The following is an 18,634-nucleotide window of genomic DNA, read 5'->3' on the forward strand; positions in this document are numbered from 1 at the left end:
CCACTGGCAGCAGATGCACTCCAACGTCAGTGTTCACTCTTGGACCAACACACCCAGTACTGATTATGGTCAATCCACTGTATTGGATGGGCTACATTGTCCACAAGCCTGACACAAGTCTTCCAAAACACATTATCTACTCCCAGCTTTGTCACAGCAAGCAGTTATCAGCAGGGCAGAGGAAACACTTCAAGGATATTTTCCAATCCTCAAATGCAATTCCCCCCCTCCTACTGACTTGGAATCTTTAGTCCAAGCCTGCCCAATTTGGAAAAGAAACAGTCACGAAACAGCTAACTGTTTCATGCATTTCCAACATTCTCAGACGGAGAAGAAGTGCAAAAAGTGGAAGGAGCACCCAAAAACCCTCTCCCTTCAGGAAACACCACCCTGTTCCACATGTGGTAGAGTTTGTGAACTAATTAGTTACCTCACAACACATAACAATCGATCCCAAGGGTTACATACAAAGAAGATTGTAACAAACATTTGCAATTGCCTGTGAAGTGCTTTGTCACATCTAAAGAACTTGCAAGGTCAAACATAAATGGAAATTCTTGTAGTTTAACTTTAAATTTCAGAATGTAATGAACTAATAAACTTCCTACTAATCACTGAAAAATCTAAGTGATATCAAACTTAAATTGTTGAAATGAAACTTACATGCCCTCTCGACGGCAACACATTATATAAGTAAGGATGAGGCACAGAATCAGAGCAATCACTAAAGGAACAGTGATTGTCACCACATAGTCTAAGTAGTAGTCCCTGTCTTCAAGGGAATTTGAAGGTGGGCTATATTCTCCACCATCAGTAAGGACACCATCACCAGGAACCAAATCAGGATCAGGGATATCAGGTTTGGATTTATCCATCTGCGAAATAAAAATATGAAGAGTTACTGAAGCCTATGTTTACAATTCAATACATATTGTTACTGAAGCCTATGTTTACAATTCAATACATATTGTGTGCATAATGCGAGATTAGATTAGATTATATTACTTACAGTGTGGAAACAGGCCCTTCGGCCCAACAAGTCCACACCAACCCGCCGAAGCGCAACCCACCCATACCCCTACATTTACCCCTTACCTATCACTACAGGCAATTTAGCATGGCCAATTCACCTGACCTGCACATCTTTGGACTGTGGGAGGAAACCGGAACACCTGGAGGAAACCCACGCAGACACGGGGAGAATGTGCAAACTCCACACAGTCAGTCGCCTGAGGGGGGAATTGAACCCGGGTCTCTGGCGCTTTGAGACAGCAGTGCTAACCACTGCGCCACTGTGCCACCCACTGAATGAAACTCTTCCATCTACATACACTTCCTGTCAATATTTCTCATCACTAATTCCTATGTCCACATTGTATGACAATCACCAGTGTAAAGTTTTCACTATGCAATTACATTCTTCCAACAGAGGTTATGCTGTAACAGATCAGTTTGCATTTCCAAAAGGGCCTACCTTGTACTATGAGCAACTCTACTTTCCACAAGTTTTGTCAATGTGTAAACCAGCATTATCTGTGGGCCTGTTATTTTATTTTTTTAACTTTGCTATCACTATTTGATTTTTGTTCATTGGTGTAATGCTACTCGCCTAAATTTATTGCACAAATATATTTTAAAGTGTTTATTTTAAAAATGTCCCCCGCCATACGCACTCCCCAGCTGTTTTCAGTTTGCAGCCTGCCCTCTTTTACCATCAAAATGGAGCACGTTGCTTTTTACTCCCTGAGAATAGGTTTACCACTTTATTCTCCAAACTCCTCCATGTCTCTTGCATGTTCTGGAACTTGGCCTTCACTCTGTAGATTTTACCACCATACTGGCCTGAATTCCAGCTGTAGCTTAATCTGCACCCTGTCTGGATGATCAAGAGACCCATTCCTGGAGGTTCCTCACTGCAATTCCATCTCTATAATCCCCTCACTCTATTAGGCCTGGCTGGTCAGAGTCCATAGGAGAAAGTGGGGACTGCAGATGCTGGCACTGAAAAAGCACAGCAGGTCAGGCAGCATCCAAGGAACAGGAGAGTTGACATTTTGGGCATAAGCCCTTCATCAGGAATGTTCCAGACACTTTTCAACTCTGGTCAGAGTTCATTTACTGTGCACATGTAAATAAAGGGTGACTTATTGACGGGATACTGACCTCTGTGCAGTTCTTTCATCCTATCATGCATAACTTATAAATCTCACCTCTTTAGTGAACCTCTGGTTCACTAATGTCCTTCAGATAAGAAATCAGGTGTCCTTAACTGATCTGACTTTAGCCCCACAGCAATGTGCATCATTCTTAAATGCCCCCAAAATAGTTGGACAAGCTGCTTATTTCTGTGATAATTGGCAAGGGCAACTAATGTTGGTTTTGCCAGAAGTCCTCACATTCCGAGAAAGATTAAAGAAGAAAAATGATGTGAACACTGTAAAATGGTGGTTGTATCTAATTTGAAAGAGAAATATCATGTGTTCATGCACATTTTGATAACGTGCATTGGATTAAGTTCAATACATATCACTTTTTATTTATGTGGTGCGTTTAATGTGGAAAAACTTGCATTGACATGATCCGAAAGTGTAAGGAAAAGCAGGCTAAACCAATGAAGGATAGATTAGGAGGGATCGAGGTTTACTGAGAGTTCTGGACTGGTCTTTCCTTTATCATTGCTACAAAGGCACAGGAGCCACTTAAGGGAAAGACCAAAGACAAATGAATTTCGAGATTGAATGTTTAATTTTCCAAAACTAAGCTTGTCTGTTTCCATTCTTTTCCAACCAATGATAGCCAGACAATCACCTTCAGTAGAGTCTTTTCTTAGACTTAGATGATTACTTTGAGAGTTCCCCAAGGATCTATTCTAAGTCCCTCCTAATTCTCATTTCCAAGCTGCCCCTTGCTGACATCATGGGAAATGCAGCATTAATTTTCCAGATAACTGACAACATCATTCTTAAATGCCCCCCAAAATAGCTCCATCTTACATTTCTCTCAACCTCCCTGCAGACCCTATATTGTCAGGCTCCTCATTCAACATTTTGGTAACAGAGGAGCAGGAATTATCTCCAACTAAGTATTCGGAAGAACAAAAGCCATTGACATCAGTCCCTGACACAACTCTAAACCTTAGCCGTCAACATAACTCCAGTATTTGGTAAAATCTTGATGCTGAACCAGACTGTTCAAATCTTCATATCATATTTGACTCAACTTGAATTTTGGATTACATATCCTTGTCATCACAAAGACTGCTGATTTTTCTCCTCTGTAACATCACTTGATTCTACCTCGGTTTCAGCTTATCTATTGCTGAAACCATTTTCTATGCCTTTGTTGCTTTTAAAGTCAACCATTCCAATGTATTCTTAGCCAACATTCCATCTTGTGCCTTCTATGGACTTGAGGTAAGCCAACGCTCCTCTATCCTTAGTCACATCAAATTTTATTTACCAATTATCACTGTGCACACTGGCCCACATTAATTATTGGTTAACCAATTTTAAAATTCTCAACTTTGTTTCCAAACTACTCTGTGAACCCCTCCCTAACTCTGTAATCTTTTCCATTCTAGATTGTTTTAAGTATTCTGTCTGCAGTTCTCCAATTCTGGGCTGTAAAGAATCCTCTATTTTAACTGTTCCATTGAGGGCTTGTCTTAAGTTAAAAATAGCACAAAGAGTCTGAGTTCCCTCCCTAAATCTCCCTGCCCCATTTTCTCAATTTTCTTCCTGGAATCTCTTTGACCAATTTCTTGGTCATTTTATTTTTTTGTAATTCCATATTATGTGGCCCAGTGTTGTACTATATTTAAGAACACTCTTATGTAACCTTTCAATCTTTTTCGCTGTCTAATTACCACCTATTGGTGCTATGGAGAGGTCCCAAGTAAGAAGTGCCTCATTGGAGATTTGTGTTTGGTGACTTCAGGAAGAGAGAAATATATTAGCTCTGTCAGTGAACCAAGTTTTGGTCAGACTCAGATTATTGTTGAAAAGCAGTAGGCAGCTTGAATGTCTCAAGACAGGAAACTGGGCACCGCTGCCAAGATTGAAGGGCATGCAGCTGCATTTCAAAGGGAAGAGTTGCAGCGTCAGGAGTGTAAAACAAGACTTTAAACTAAGAGCCAACAGGAACAGGCTGCTGACAGTTCACATCAGCAGTGGTGTATTTTGAGAAGGAAGCGGCCACGGTGGATACTTCGAAAGGTCTGGTAACATGTTGCAATTCTCTGCAGATGGAGAAATAACTCAGCCACTTTTACAAGTGGTCACCAGCATTATCCTTACTGGTTAGCCCATAACAAGTGGAGATTGCATGGCAGATGCTCCAGCCATTTATACCATGAATTTAATCACATATTACAAATCACACCCTACCTGAATCAAGAGTTTAGGTAAATGTGCAAGTGGTACAGTTTTCAAGTTACTGCTATTCTTATTTACATTGGATAATAGGAGTTACAATTAGCCTTTGAACGTTGTAATTCCACTGACCAGCAGTACAGTGAAGACTTTCAGTCTAATTCAAACTGGATAACCTTAGTTAAATATGAAATCGTTCACTAGCTTTGGATAAAATCTTTACCCCATATTTTTCATAGCTAATGTTCTGAATATGTCAGTCATGGAATCATAAAGATATGCAGTTTGGAAGCAGACCCCTCAGCCCAACTCACTCATGCTGACCAGGTTTCCTAAACTGTACTAGTCTCATTCACCTGTGTTTCGCTCATATCCCTCTAAATATTTGCTCCCCATGTACCCGGCTAAATATTTTTTAATGTACAAATGTCACGCATCTCTTGTGGCTCCACACATAGATGACCTCATTAATCTTTAAGGGGTGTTAATCTCTCCCTAGTTACTCTTTTGCCTTTCATATACTTATTGAATCTCTTTGGATTCTCTGGCACATTATCTGCCAAAGCCATCTCATATCCCTTTCTGCCCTCCTGATTTCCCTCATAAGTGTACTCCTACATCCCCTGTTCTCCTCAAGGGATTCACTTGATCCTAGCTCCCTATACCTGACACGTGCTTTCTTTTTTCTCTTGATGAGAGTTTCAATTTCTCTCGTCATCCAGTGTTCCCTACTAATGCTTTTGAAAGCCTCTCACTTGCCAGATGTTCCTTACCTGTGGACAGCCTCTCCTACTCAGTTAAAAAAGAAATTCCACATTGATTTATGTATCAAAAATAAAACTGACTTTACTTCTGTGCATGATTCTGCAAGTTGTCAACTTTTTGAATTTCCCACATTTATCAGGAATGCTGACCTGTCACTCATCTATGCTTTTACTCTAACATTGATGAATACAGGCTCATTTGAGAGAGGGGTTTAAAATTCTGGAGGTATAGGATATCGTAGAGCAACGGTTTAATGAATGTGTTGGTGAGCCTCTGAGGTCAGCTGTAATGAGACTTTGACCTCAATAGTCATTTGAGAGTATTCTCCTTGGAGATTGGAACTTTTACAACCCAGAGCAGGCTCGTCTGTAACTTCGTCATGTACAGACTGTTAATACATACTGTTTAAAATTAGTCTAGAAGTCTAGCCTGAGTTTGAATGAAGAACCCATCTGAAACAATTCAGTGGTGTAGATCAAAGAGGCTTTGATATGAAACTAAATGTTATTGATTTACAATGGACAACAGAGGAAGTATTGCTTTAAAGTCTCTGCATGGTATAATCTGCCCTTGGCCACTTATTACAGCTGAACGGCAAGAAAGAGGCATTTATGGTAGGAACCAAAATGATGATTTTCCTGTTGTACAATTAATCTGAATGTTTTCAATCCTATCATTATAAAATAATATTCATTCTTCAACTTACTGTGGGCAACAATATGGGACTTCCGCAAGTTATTTAACGAGACCACAAAATATCATGGATTTATAAACTTGGTACTAAATAAAAGCTTTTGAGAGGAAAATCTCCAATTACAATTTTCCTGTAGAAAGGATAGTGAAGATAACAGCACTCACGGTCATGGGAAAACCAAATAGCAAATTCCAGTGAGTGCATACACAGTTAGACATTTAAATTGCTTTCTAGCTTGCATCATTCCTCAGTAAACAGCATGAAAACAGCACCTCACCAACTCGTTCCCTATTTATAAATAAAGTTCCCTATTATGGATACAGGTTAAGTTCAGCCCTCAGGCTTTGCAAACTGAATACCCTTTTAACAGAGTGACATATCTTAACTTTTGAGAATTAACCTCTCTGGCACAGAAAATTAATATTTGTATGCATGGGGTTATATTCCTTCAATTTTGTTTACATTTACAATTCCAATTGTGACATTTCAAACTGTTTGGTTCAGGAAATCCACAGTTGCTTGGACTGTTTACATAAGCCCCAGATGCCCTTTCCAGGTTATTGTGTTAATTCCATGTCCTGCCGGCAGCACTCTGAACTTGTACTTGCCTATGGACATCCCAATCATTTGCACACAGCATCATTTGGACCTTCTAGAACTATGATATGCTGAAATATTTATTTTTGTCTTCCTTTTGGTGGTTTTCTGAATTAAAAGTAGATCCTTTGATTTAAAATGCTTTGTAACTTTTACATAAAAGGAAGAAAGTTTTACTTCAATGCTGCAATGAATTTTGGGAGATGTTTTGTGATGTATTCTCAATTTGACCAATCAGACGTACTTACCAGTAAAATATTACACCAGTCAATAATAAAATGAGGACTAAATGCATCTTCACAGCTGATGGGTTCCTGTTGATCATCACACTGTTCATCGGGGCTTGCTTCTTCTTCCAGGCAAGAGGGAAAGGGAATCCTGGAGCCAACCTTTACATACACACTATAAAAACAAGCTTGTCATGTTATTCTTAATTTTCAGTACGATTTTTTTTTAAACGGCGTGATGCCAATGCGATTGTGAAATTATAAATCTGCTGGAAATATTTCTTAGCAAAATATTAAATTCAATTTTGGATTTTTCGGCTTTTCGACAAATAACATTTTTAAAGATATTAATACATTTTGATTATTGTGGGCATTTTTGTTATTAAAGGGAAGGATCCATATATTCTCCTTGCAGTGAGTTCTGTAGCAACAAACACGACACAAAAAGTCCAGCAAATTCAGAGTGTGTATTTGGATATAGCTAGAAATATTTGTATTAAATCATCTGCATGAAACTTACGCATCTCTGGGACTCTTTGGACAGCTGTGGAGTGGTCTGAGGTGTAGTTGGCACAGTGCTCATGGCAGTTTGGTGGCCATACATTTGCAAAGTTAACAATGTATCCCTGTGAGACATCAGACAGCCATAAGCTTCTATCACTATCTCGTTAATTGCAATGAATGGAGTGACACTTACCTACTTTGTCATGATTTGGAGGTGTCGGTGTTGGACTGGGGCGTACAAAGTTAAAAATCACACAACACCAGGTTAATGTCCAACAGGTTTCTTTGGAAGAACTAACTTTCGGAGCTCTGCTCCTTCATCAGATGGTTATGGAGTACATGATCGTAAGACACAGAATTTATAGCAAAAGTTTACAGTGTGATGTAACTGAAATTATACACTGAAAAATACCTTGATTATTTAAGTCTCTCATCTGTTAGAAATTCTAACAGATGAGAGACTTAACAAGCAATCAAGGTATTTTTCAATGTATAATTTCAGTTACATCACACTGTAAACTTTTGCTATAAATTCTGTGTCTTACGATCATGTACTCCATAACCACCTGATGAAGGAGCAGAGCTCCGAAAGTTAGTTCTTCCAAATAAACCTGTTGGACATTAACCTGGTGTTGTGTGATTTTTAACTACCTATTTTGTAGTTTGCAGCCTTTTTTGTACTGGAAATCTACCTCAGCAACAGTGTGAAAAGTTGAGATGGAGGCTGAGTAATACAGCATTGACCAATTCTTTCAGTCGCACTTTCAAAAGAACAATCAGAAACAGAAGAACAAATTGAGCAGGGGATTTCTCCAAATGAAGATCCAAGCCAAACTCCAAGACTGCAAACACTGACCAAGCAGAGTAGCCATAAACGCAGTGGTAAAACAATAAGGTCTTTTCATCAAAGTGTGTTTAAGAAACCAAAACTAGCAATTGTCTGGAATTGTCTCTTTCTAAGCAGTACCTGATTTTTAAAAATTCACTCATAGGATGTAGGCACCACTGCCTAGGCCAGTATTTATTTCCCCTCCTTAATTGCCCAGAGGGTATTCAAGAGTCAACCACATTGTTGTGGGTCTGGAGTCACATGTAGGCCAGACCAGGAAAGGAAAGCAGTTTTCTTTCCGAAAGGGCATTTGTGAACCAGATGGGCTTTTCCAACTATAGACAATGGTCATCGTTAGACTCTGAATTCAATAAAAAAAAGAAATGAAAATTCCAACAGGTTCCATGGCAGGTTTTGAATCTGGGCCCAGAACATTTCCTGAGACTATGGATTAACAGTCTGGTCATTAATATGGGGGCGGCATAGTGGCTCAGTGGTTAGCATTGTTGCCTCACAGTGCCAGGGACCCAGGTTTGATCCCAGCCTAGGGTGACTGTTTGTGTGGAGTTTGCACATTCTCCCCGTGTCTTCGTGGGTTTCTTCCAGGTGCTCCGGTCACCTCCCAGAGTCCAAAGATGTGCAAGTTAGATGAGTTGGCCATGCTAAATTGCCCATAGCGTTCAGGGATATGTGGGTTTGGTGCATTAGTTAGGGGGATGGGTCTAGGTGCTTTACTCATCGGAGAGCCGGTGTGGACTTATTGGGTCAAATGGCCTGTTTCCACACTGTGGGGGTTCTATGAATACAACTAGGCCATTGCCTCCCCCATTAAAAAAAATCCAACTTGTCTTCACTTTGACTCTAAGCATAATAATTGAGGCATCTCCACAATCCTTCAACCTTAAGTGCCCAAAAAATATTACATATGAATTGTCTTCATACAGCTGCCTCTACCCTTCATAGCTGGCACAGAGTTATCTGGAAGGAGAACATGGCTGTAATTTTTTTTCATGCAGCAGAGTCGATTATTACCACTTTAGTGCAGCAGTCAATTTTAATTTACATCTCCTCATAAATATCCTCATTGGATTCAGGTTGGCTGCATAATCTTAATGTCACACAAAAGTATGCTGATAAGGAATACTACATCTTTTGAGAAAGCCACATTGCGGTAGCAGAGCAGAGACTGAGGTGTCAAAATCTTTCACTGTTGCAATCAGCCAGAAGCAAGGAAAAGGCTGATTAAACAGAATGTCAAAAATTTCTTTCACCAAGTTTTTCCCTGCTGTGAAACCACTTAAGCTTTCAGCAGTCTTCAGGCTCAAAATGTTCTAATTTCAGCTTGTCTCAGTTGAGCCTGGCAACATCAGTGTCTTTTTAAATTCTAACTTAGCCTTTGTGCACTGCAAGCATAAAACTAACGGTTTTGGAGTTTGGAGTTTACGACTATACACTTCAATCAGCCACCAGCAGACATGTTATGGGAGTGCCAAATTAAAAATTTGAACGTTTCCTTTTCAGATCAGATGATAAAAATCAGTTTCAATTCGTTGGCTCGTCAATCAGTTCCCCCCGATTTTAAGATCCTGCAACGCCAAAACTGACATGGAATCCCAGAACCAGAAATTTACAGTAGTACGGCTGCTCCTTTGAGAGCATTTTAAGCACTTTAAAAAAAAATCACTCAATAAATACAAGGCCAACATTTATTGCCCCTCTCTAAATGCCCAAAGCGTATTTAAGAGTAAACCACATTGTTGTGGGCAATTACGGTTAATAGGTCAGGAATTCAGTTCATTCTGTTGCCCGAGTGATCTTTTCATTGTGCAGCCTTATTGGATTGGTATTTCAAAAAAATAAAATTTGACACTAATAAGGTGTAATACATTTACAGTACCTTTACATGTATTGCCACCTACTGGTAGTAAAAGTGACTTTTTCTTCAAAGGAAAAACATTTGCAATGTTCTCTCAGTTATATGGATAACCATAGAAATTTCACACGGAGGGCAGTAAGTTGTCCAGTACTGGTCATGAAATTCTGTGGCAATTAGCTACCATTTGTAAACTTGCAGTAATTAAATACCACTCATTAAGACCTCACTGTAAATGCATTTACAATAGATGAGGTCACGGTGGATCAGTGGTTAGCATTGTTGCCTTGCAGTGCCAGGGACCCAGGTTTGATCCCACCCTCTGAGGGATTGTCTGTGTGGACTTTACACATTCTCCCCATGTCTGCGTGGACTTCCTCTAAGTGCTCTGGTTTCCTCCCACAGTCCAAAGATATGTGGGTGAGGTGGGTTAGCCATGGGGAATGCAGGGCTACAGAGTCTGGGTGGGATGCTCTTTGGAGGGTCGGTGTGGGCGGAATGGTCAGCTTCCAATCTGTAGGGGTAATATAGTACTATCTTTAAAAAGCAAGTTGTTTGGAATGAAATGACCATATGTTTGAGTCCTGTTGGAGGCAGCACTGAGGTCAGGAGAATGAAAACAAATTAGAATTTCTGGCTGCAACTTCCAACCTGCAGTGCCTTCCCACTCGATGGGTCCTTGGGTGTGACTTGCACACAGCTCTTCTGAGGCCAGTGTTACCATTACGAGGACCACCGGAAGTTTGAATTTCCGTTATCCTACTAATTTTGCATGTTTGTGTGAATTTTGGAATCACTAAAATATACATGCGAGGTTTACGAGGTCATGACACTGGGGGAAACCTACTGAGAAGTCACGAACATTGTAACAGGTAAGTGTTTTACCATCTTCACAATTGTATTGTAATGTAGATAGGTTTTTAATACAGTTATTAATTATAGTGCTCTGACCTGCAAATCTAAATTAACTGTTACATTGACTAGCATTGTATAATTGCTGACAATCACTATTAACTTTACCCCGTTGGAAAAGTGCAAGAGTGCATTCAAATATGTAAAGAAAAACATATCAAGAAAATGTTGGAGGCACTGGATTCTGCAAAGGCCATAGACCCCTACAACATTCTGACACTAGCACTGAATACTTGTGTTCCAGAACTTGCCATGCTCCTAGCCTAGTTCTTCCAGTACAGCTACAACAATGGCATCTACATGAGAATGTGAAAAATTTCCTAAGTATGTTCCACATGCAAAAAAGCAGGACAAATCCAATCCACAATTATCAGCCTATCAGTCTACTCTCAATCATCAGTAAAGTGATGGAAGATGTCATCGACAGTGCTGTTCAGCAATAACCTACTCACTGACACCCAGTTTGGGTTCTGACAGGGCAACTCAGTTCATGCCCGAAACATCGATTCTCCTGTTCCTTGGATGCTGCCTGACCTGCTGTGCTTTTCCAGCAACACATTTTCAGCCCTGTCCTCATTATAGCCTTGGTTCAAACGCAGACAAAAAAATGACATGAGAGTGACAGCCCTTGACATCAAGGTCACATTTGACTGAGTTTGGCATCAAGAAATCCTAGCAAAACTGGAATCAATAGGAATCAAGGAGAAAACTCTCTGCTGGCTGGAGATACGGAGGTTGCTTGTGATAGTTCGAGGTCAAAGACATCTCAGCACCAGGATGTCTTGACAAGATTTCCTCAGGATAGTATCCGTGGGCCAACCCAAGTCAGCTCCTTCAATGACCTTCCCTCTATCATATGGTCAGAAGTGGGGATGTTTGCTGATGATTGTACAATGTTCAGCACCATTTGCGACTCCTCAGATACTGAAGCAGTCCATGTTCAGATGCAACAAGTTTTGGAAAATGTCCAGGCTTGGACTTAAAAATGGCAAGCAACATTTGTGCCACACAAATGCCAAGCAATGACTATTTCCTTTAAGATACAATCTAACTACTGCACTTTACATTTAATGGCAGTGTCATCATTGAATTCCCCCACCATCAAGGTTCTGAGGGCTTACCATTGGACTCGCCACATAAACACAGTGGCTACAAGAACAGGTCAGAGGCTGGGAATACCACAACACGTAGCTCACCTCTTCATTCTCCAAAGTCTATCCATCACCTACAAGGTTCAAGTTAGGAGTATCATGGCAATGGCAAGCAAAACTTTTCTATTTCTTTTTTCGGGATCATCTATCACTTGATCTGTGAAATATTTGTTGTTGCATATATGCATGCGTTAGTTGATCAGTTGTTATTCTGTAAATGTTTCATTAGATGCCCAGAACATAATCTAATATCCATGAATTTGCCTTTAAAACCTTGGACAGTAAAGACGTTTTCTGTATTCACTAATTTGTGGAATGTCAGCAGGATTTATTACCCATTCCAAGTTGCCCTTGGGGAGTTCCCCACTTACCTGGATGGGTGCAGCTCCAACAACACTGAAGAAGCTTGACACTGTCCAGGATAAAGCAGCCCATTTGAACAGCAGCACACCCACAAACATCCATTCTCTCTATCACTGACATTCAGTAGCAGCAGTGTGCACTAACTACAAGATGCACTACAGAAATTCACCGACAATCCTTAAATAGCACCTTTCAAACCCACGAGCACTTCCAAACAAAAGTATGAGGGCAGCAGATATAGGGGAACCCCATCACCTGTAAGTTCCTCTCCAAGCTACTCACCATTCTGACTTGGAAATATATTACAATTGCTTCACTATCACTGGGTTAAAACCCTGGAACTCCCTCCCGAAAGTCACTGTGGGTCTACCTACAGCACATGCAGCGCAGCGATTCAAGAAGGCAGCTCACCATTATCTTCCCAGGGGCAACTAGGAATGGGCAATAAATGTTGCCCACATGCCACAAATGAGTGAATATAGAAAATATCTTAACTGCCCAAGGCTTTTAAGGCAAATGCATGGATAGCAAATTATGGACTGAGCATCTAATGAAACATTTATGGGAATACCAACCATTCAACTAACACACAGACACACATATACCACAACAAATATTTCACATATCAAGCGATTGATGATGTCGAGAAAAGAAATAGAAAATTTTTGCTTGCTCTTGCCAATGCAGAGCTTCACAAAATTAACACATCTGGTCTTTCCACAGTCAATCAAAAAGGTACATAAAAGATCTGGAAAGCTCTTGAACCTCAGGATTAAATGGCTCCAACTCACGTTGTACCAAGAGCAATGCTAAGACTCTATTGACCAATTTGGTGGAAGGGTGCCTCAGCAAATGGCATGATTGTGCCTTTTCCAAAGAGGAGATTGTCAGTGATGCCCAATGAGCTGGAAGTTCTGTTTACCTACTTGTGTAATTATTGAATTATCAACTGGTGCCTATGTACAGCCAAATATATCTATTGGGGATAAGTTTTTATCTTTGGAAAAATGGGGTGTAATAATCAATGCTCCATCTCAGTTTTTTTTTGGTGCATGCACCTCTAAGGTCTGTTCACATTAGCAATGTCTAAAACCAGAACCTAATGCATTTGCACGTCAAGTGCTGTGTATGGAACCACGGAGGAACTTTAGTGTGGCTGTGCAGCCTTACAGCATACAGGACATACTGGTTGTGATATACCCTACTCTCAGTTTGTCTACATTATGATGATGCTGCTCCTTTAACAAGGTTATTCTGTTCTTGGTTTTTTTCACGAGGGGTCGTAAATGCAGAGTTCTGATGTGTTTGATTTGTATGGGTATTAGAGCCAATTTGATTATAGCTAACAGATACTGTCTCAGACAAAAAGGCTTTCAAGTTTTAAAAAAAAACCTGCACAAGGGGAGTAGCCCATCCTCCCTGCTCAGCTTTTCTCTGGTTTGTTTTGGTTTTAGCATTGGCTGTTTTGCAGCAGCTGATCAAATCTTAGCTGGGAACCAGAGAAACTGCTGGAGCCAAAGAAACAGCTTCATGCTGATTGTCTCTCACCCTCTCCCTCTCTCTCTCTCTGACATCTCTCCTGTAAGAACCTGTGTTTGATTTTACCATTTTTTTCCAAGGGGTGCTTATGGGGATGTTGCAAGTGTTTGAAACAGCATCATTAAGTTGTGATAGAGTCGATTGGGTTTTCAGATGAGTTATGTTATTCTACACTGTTTTGTGCATGTATAAATAAATTCTGTTTTGTTCAAAACCAAGTGGTTGGGCCAGCTGCATTACTCCTGGTATGTGCACTTTTCATCTGCTTACAACAACGAGAAAAGTTAGGGTCTGGACTATCTTTTTGAAACATTTTGAGGAGGTCCGGCCTCGTTCAAAACAAAATACGTTTAGGAGACACAGTGTGTCAGTGTACTTTGAGGAGATAGGCTCCATAATGCCAACACTGCATTATAGCATGTGACCCAAGGCTATAATGCTCCTTGAGTCTATCTTATTTCAGATCACAAGAAGCTTGGTACACAGCACAAAGCCCTTGGTTTTCTGTTCTAACCTATTATCTTAATGTTAATCCAGGGACTTTGGTGTCTCCGAATGTCTGATATCATAAATAACTGTAATAAGTATCTGTTGGATTCTTCAAAGCCAGGCTGTCCATGCTTGGTTTCTTAAGTTACAAAGGTGAACATGACCTTTGCTGCGTCAAGTAAAACACTCTTCTGGAGGCAAAATCACGTCAGAAATGTAATACAGTGAATCTTCTCTGCTGCCCTCTCTGTTGTGGAAGTGCAGATAAAATTGTTCAATAATAGCCTTCAGTTGAGTATGCATTGGTCTTACTCAATGCAATGCACAATTGTAATTCTGAATGAATTTGCATGATGTTTGAAGAACATAACATAATGGACAGAATTTTTGTTTCCTCTCTGCAGCAACTTCATTTAGGCTGTGGTTGCCATAGCAAGTTCTGTTCTCTGGCAGATTCTATTCTCCACTTGTGAATGCTTTATAATTACAATAAATTAAGGCTGGTCTCAATGCAATACTAAAATACTCAGAGCTCTTAATGATAAAGGAGAATAAAGTGATAAGCTTGCAGTCAGTTATTTCTTGGGTTAGTATCTAAAATAATACATGGCTACATGAATTGTCAGTTTTGTTTGATACAATTTGCCATTCTTTGATGGATAAAGTCTGTACATGGAATTCATATTTGCTGAGGATAGTATTTGTTTAATGTAGAACTTAACTAATAATACACAGCAGCCCTTCAGTATAATGCTCTCTATATGTCAGTCTTTATGAATAAGATGTAATCAAAAATGAGCTAATTGTAAATATGGTAATGAAATAGTTGATATGGACAAAAGCTGAGGAGCTATGTGAATATAAGCTAGAAAAAATGTGGAAGGTTTGCATGATAGATCTCTATAAGGGCAGAACATTCCACTGTTAATTGATTTGAGTGATTTTTCCTGATTCTTACTAAGTTATTTTCTAATCCATCTTAGAACAAATTAGACAAAATAAACTAACAAAGTTGCAGAGTCAGTACAATGGCTTTTTAGAATTGAAATGTAATTAAAATGTAGGCAGTGATTGTACTAATACATATTATTTGCACGGCTATGAATAGCCTTGGAGAAAGTGAGGACTGCAGATGCTGGAGATCAGAGCTGAAAAATGTGTTGCTGGAAAAGCGCAGCAGGTCTGGCAGCATCAAAGGAGCAGGAGAATCGACGTTTCGGGCATAAGCCCTTCTTCAGCCTTGGCTTTCATGAGCATGACTGCTAGTTTAAGGGAATGGTTAATAAAATGTTGCTGTTGTATTATGTCTCTACATGGTGTTTTTTAAAACTCGCAGCTGCCTTTCCATTGGCAGTGGATGGAAGATATATCTTACATAGACCCATTCTTAGGATGAAGTTTTAAAAAATGGGTTTTAAAATTGGAGTGGGGCACTTAATGCTCCATTCTTGTTTTATTGACACAAACTGCCACGTGACCAAGTCTTCCTTTTTGAAGGACAACACAAGCACATATCTGAATCAAGAAGGACCCTCATTTAATTCTTAGAATGAATCGGGGTGGGGTGACTGTTTGAAAGCTTAAGATACAAATGGACAAAGCAGCATGGAAAGGTTCCACTGGCGACTGTTCACAAAATGGTCCAGGGCATATTTCAGCACTTTTCTGGTGGGGCCTGCAGGAGCAGGATTAACTTTCCTACTGCAAACTTAAACATTTCAATCACAACATCCACCCTGAATGCCCAGGTATCGACTGACACCTGATTCATCAAATGAGTTGATCAGTTCTCTGTACAGCCATAACTGGCAAGCTCCAACAGAACTCACGATAGCACAGCGATAGAAATGAACATGCAACTTTTTAAAAATCTGTTTCTTTTTTAAGTTGCTTTTGAAATGGACACATTTTGACAATATTGGCTGGATGGCTTACTCCTATTAATTATTTGATACCTTTTCATCCATGAGAAAATATGCACAAACATTGCATTAACTTCAGCCATTAAAGTTTTGAAATGTATATAAATTATCTCACCCTTCTTTCCTCCCTTCAATAGGCAATGGGACTCGGCCTCCTCTGTCTAATGCAGAAGTGATGTTGATTATGGTCAAATGATTCGATTCCCAAATGCTCTGCACTCTGTCCTTGAATTGTTTTTGTACCTCAAAGGGTAATACCTCCTCCACATTTCTGTTTTTCACAAAGAATTCAACTTGGTATGGAAATTTCAACCCTGTAGCAAGAAAAAACTTCAATTTAACATGACTACTGAATGTGAACAAAGTTTCCCTGTGTGCTTTCCAAAGAGCAACAGGTTCTACCTGCATTAACTGTTGTATTACATCTGACAGAAACAATGTCAAACCGATCCTTTTCCAAAGGTCTCTCTTCAGTACAAGTGTTGGGAAAAAATTGTATTCTCATGATGCTTAAGAAAAAGTATAGGAGTGTGAATGAAGGGATCAGTTGTCATGGTAAACATGTGCAGTCTTTCACTGATGACTCTAATCCGGAAGACAGAGAAATTGGTTTGTTCAAGAAAGGTCATAAGGCTTCAAGATCCACTTGATGTTGGATCTCACATCTCGTATACATTCAGAAATGGGGTGTGGTCTACTGAGCATTCCCAGAGAGTTCATTCATAAAGTCAATTGTATTTCAGGCCACTGACCAGGATGCATAGAGTCAGAGTCATAGAGATGTATAGCATGGAAACAGACCCTTCGGTCCAACTCGTCCATGCCGACTAGATATCCCAACCCAATCTAGTCCCACCTGCCAGCACCTGGCCCATATCCCTCCAAACCCTTCCAATTCATATACCCACCCAAATGTCTTTTAAAATGTTGTAATTGTACCAGCCTGCACCACTTCCTCTGGTAGCTCATTCCATACGCATACCACCCTCTGCGTGAAAAAGTTGCCCCTTAGATCCTTTTTATATCTTTCCCCTCTCACTCTAAACCTATGCCCTCTAGTTCTGGATTCCCCAACCCCAGGGAAATGACTGTCTATTTCCCCTATCCATGCCCCTCAATTTTGTAAACCTCTATAAGGTCACCCCTTAGCCTCCAAAGCTCCAGGGAAAACAGCCCTAGCCTGTTCAGCCACTCCCTGTAGCTCCAATCCTCTAACCCTGGTAAAATCTTTGTAAATCTTTTCTGAACCCTTTCAAGTTTCACAACATCCTTCTCATTGGAAGGAGACCAGAATTGCACGCAATATTCTAATAGTGGCTGAACCAATGTTCTGTACAGCCACAACATGACCTCCCAACTCCTGTACTCAATACTCTGACCAATAAAAGAAAGCAAACCAAACGCCTTCTTCACTATCCTATCTATCAGCGACTCCACATTCAAGGAGCATGTGTAGGGACAACAACAGGGTGAGTCGAGGGTGTATGAGAAACAGGGAGGGAGTTGGATAATTATGGGGGTGGGGGTGGTGGGAAGAAATAGCAGGGGTGGAAGGGTGCTGAATGGTGACCAACAGCAACTTAGGGTTTTAATTTGAAGTTCTTCCCAACTTTGTCTTCCATAAGTAATCTCCAAACAAACACAGCTATCCAGGGCTGGCCTGGAATGGGTAGGTACATGCCAAAAATATAATCCTAATATGTGGAACCATGATGCCACCTCATATCTATATCATTGGACAATACATTCCTGGCACAGAGTCCACATGTGTACCACACAGCAAAACCTGCTGCAGAATGCATGAGTCTCTGCCCTAGCCCATTGGCATGGGCTCCAAGCCATTGGTCAAAGTACAGCAGGCCCCCTAAAACTTTGGCTCCTGTTATTGGGTTTCACCAACCACTATATTGGAACACTGACATTCATTTCACAGCTGCAAAGCAGGAACCTAGGGTTTTAATTTGAAGTTATTTCCAGCTTCGTCTTCCATAAGTAATCTAAAAATAAAACACAGTTGTCCGATGCATCTTTACATTTCTAGTCTATTACTTACAAGTCAGATAATGAAGATCAATAGATTGTGTATTTAAAATTGCATTATATGTTACACATCATATAAGGCTCACAAATGTAAACCAACATTGGGTTTGTTTGTATTCTATCCTGTTGTATCATATGCTCGGAGATCAGACCTTCCCAGGAACAGGCTATTATAGATCTGGTAATATGTAATGAGTTAGGATTAATAAGAGATCTTGTAGTTAAGGATCGTCTAGCGGTTTTCAATCACAACAAAGTAGAATTTCAAATTCAGTTTGTGGTAAAGCAACTTGAGTCTCAAACCAAAGACCTCAACTCAAACAAAGGCAATGACAGAAGTGTGAGGGAAAGGTTGACTC

The 18,634-nt window shown here is 40.1% G+C and overlaps 1 protein-coding gene across 2 annotated transcripts in view; it reads right to left on the reverse strand.

The window, feature by feature from the left end:
* The window catches only part of LOC122539929 (epsilon-sarcoglycan-like), an 83,589-nt gene that overhangs the window by 20,361 nt on the left and 44,594 nt on the right, over window positions 1–18,634 (reverse strand). For both annotated transcript variants that reach the window (XM_043675127.1, XM_043675129.1), the window contains exons 6-8: window positions 16,351–16,549; window positions 6,675–6,828; window positions 664–875 (exon numbers count right to left, since the gene is read on the reverse strand). In XM_043675127.1, the coding sequence (XP_043531062.1) occupies window positions 664–875; window positions 6,675–6,828; window positions 16,351–16,549 (565 nt within the window). The remainder of the gene's footprint in view (window positions 1–663; window positions 876–6,674; window positions 6,829–16,350; window positions 16,550–18,634) is intronic.

This window comes from Chiloscyllium plagiosum, chromosome 33 (genome assembly GCF_004010195.1).
Source record: "Chiloscyllium plagiosum isolate BGI_BamShark_2017 chromosome 33, ASM401019v2, whole genome shotgun sequence".
Taxonomy (NCBI): Eukaryota; Metazoa; Chordata; class Chondrichthyes; order Orectolobiformes; family Hemiscylliidae; genus Chiloscyllium; species Chiloscyllium plagiosum.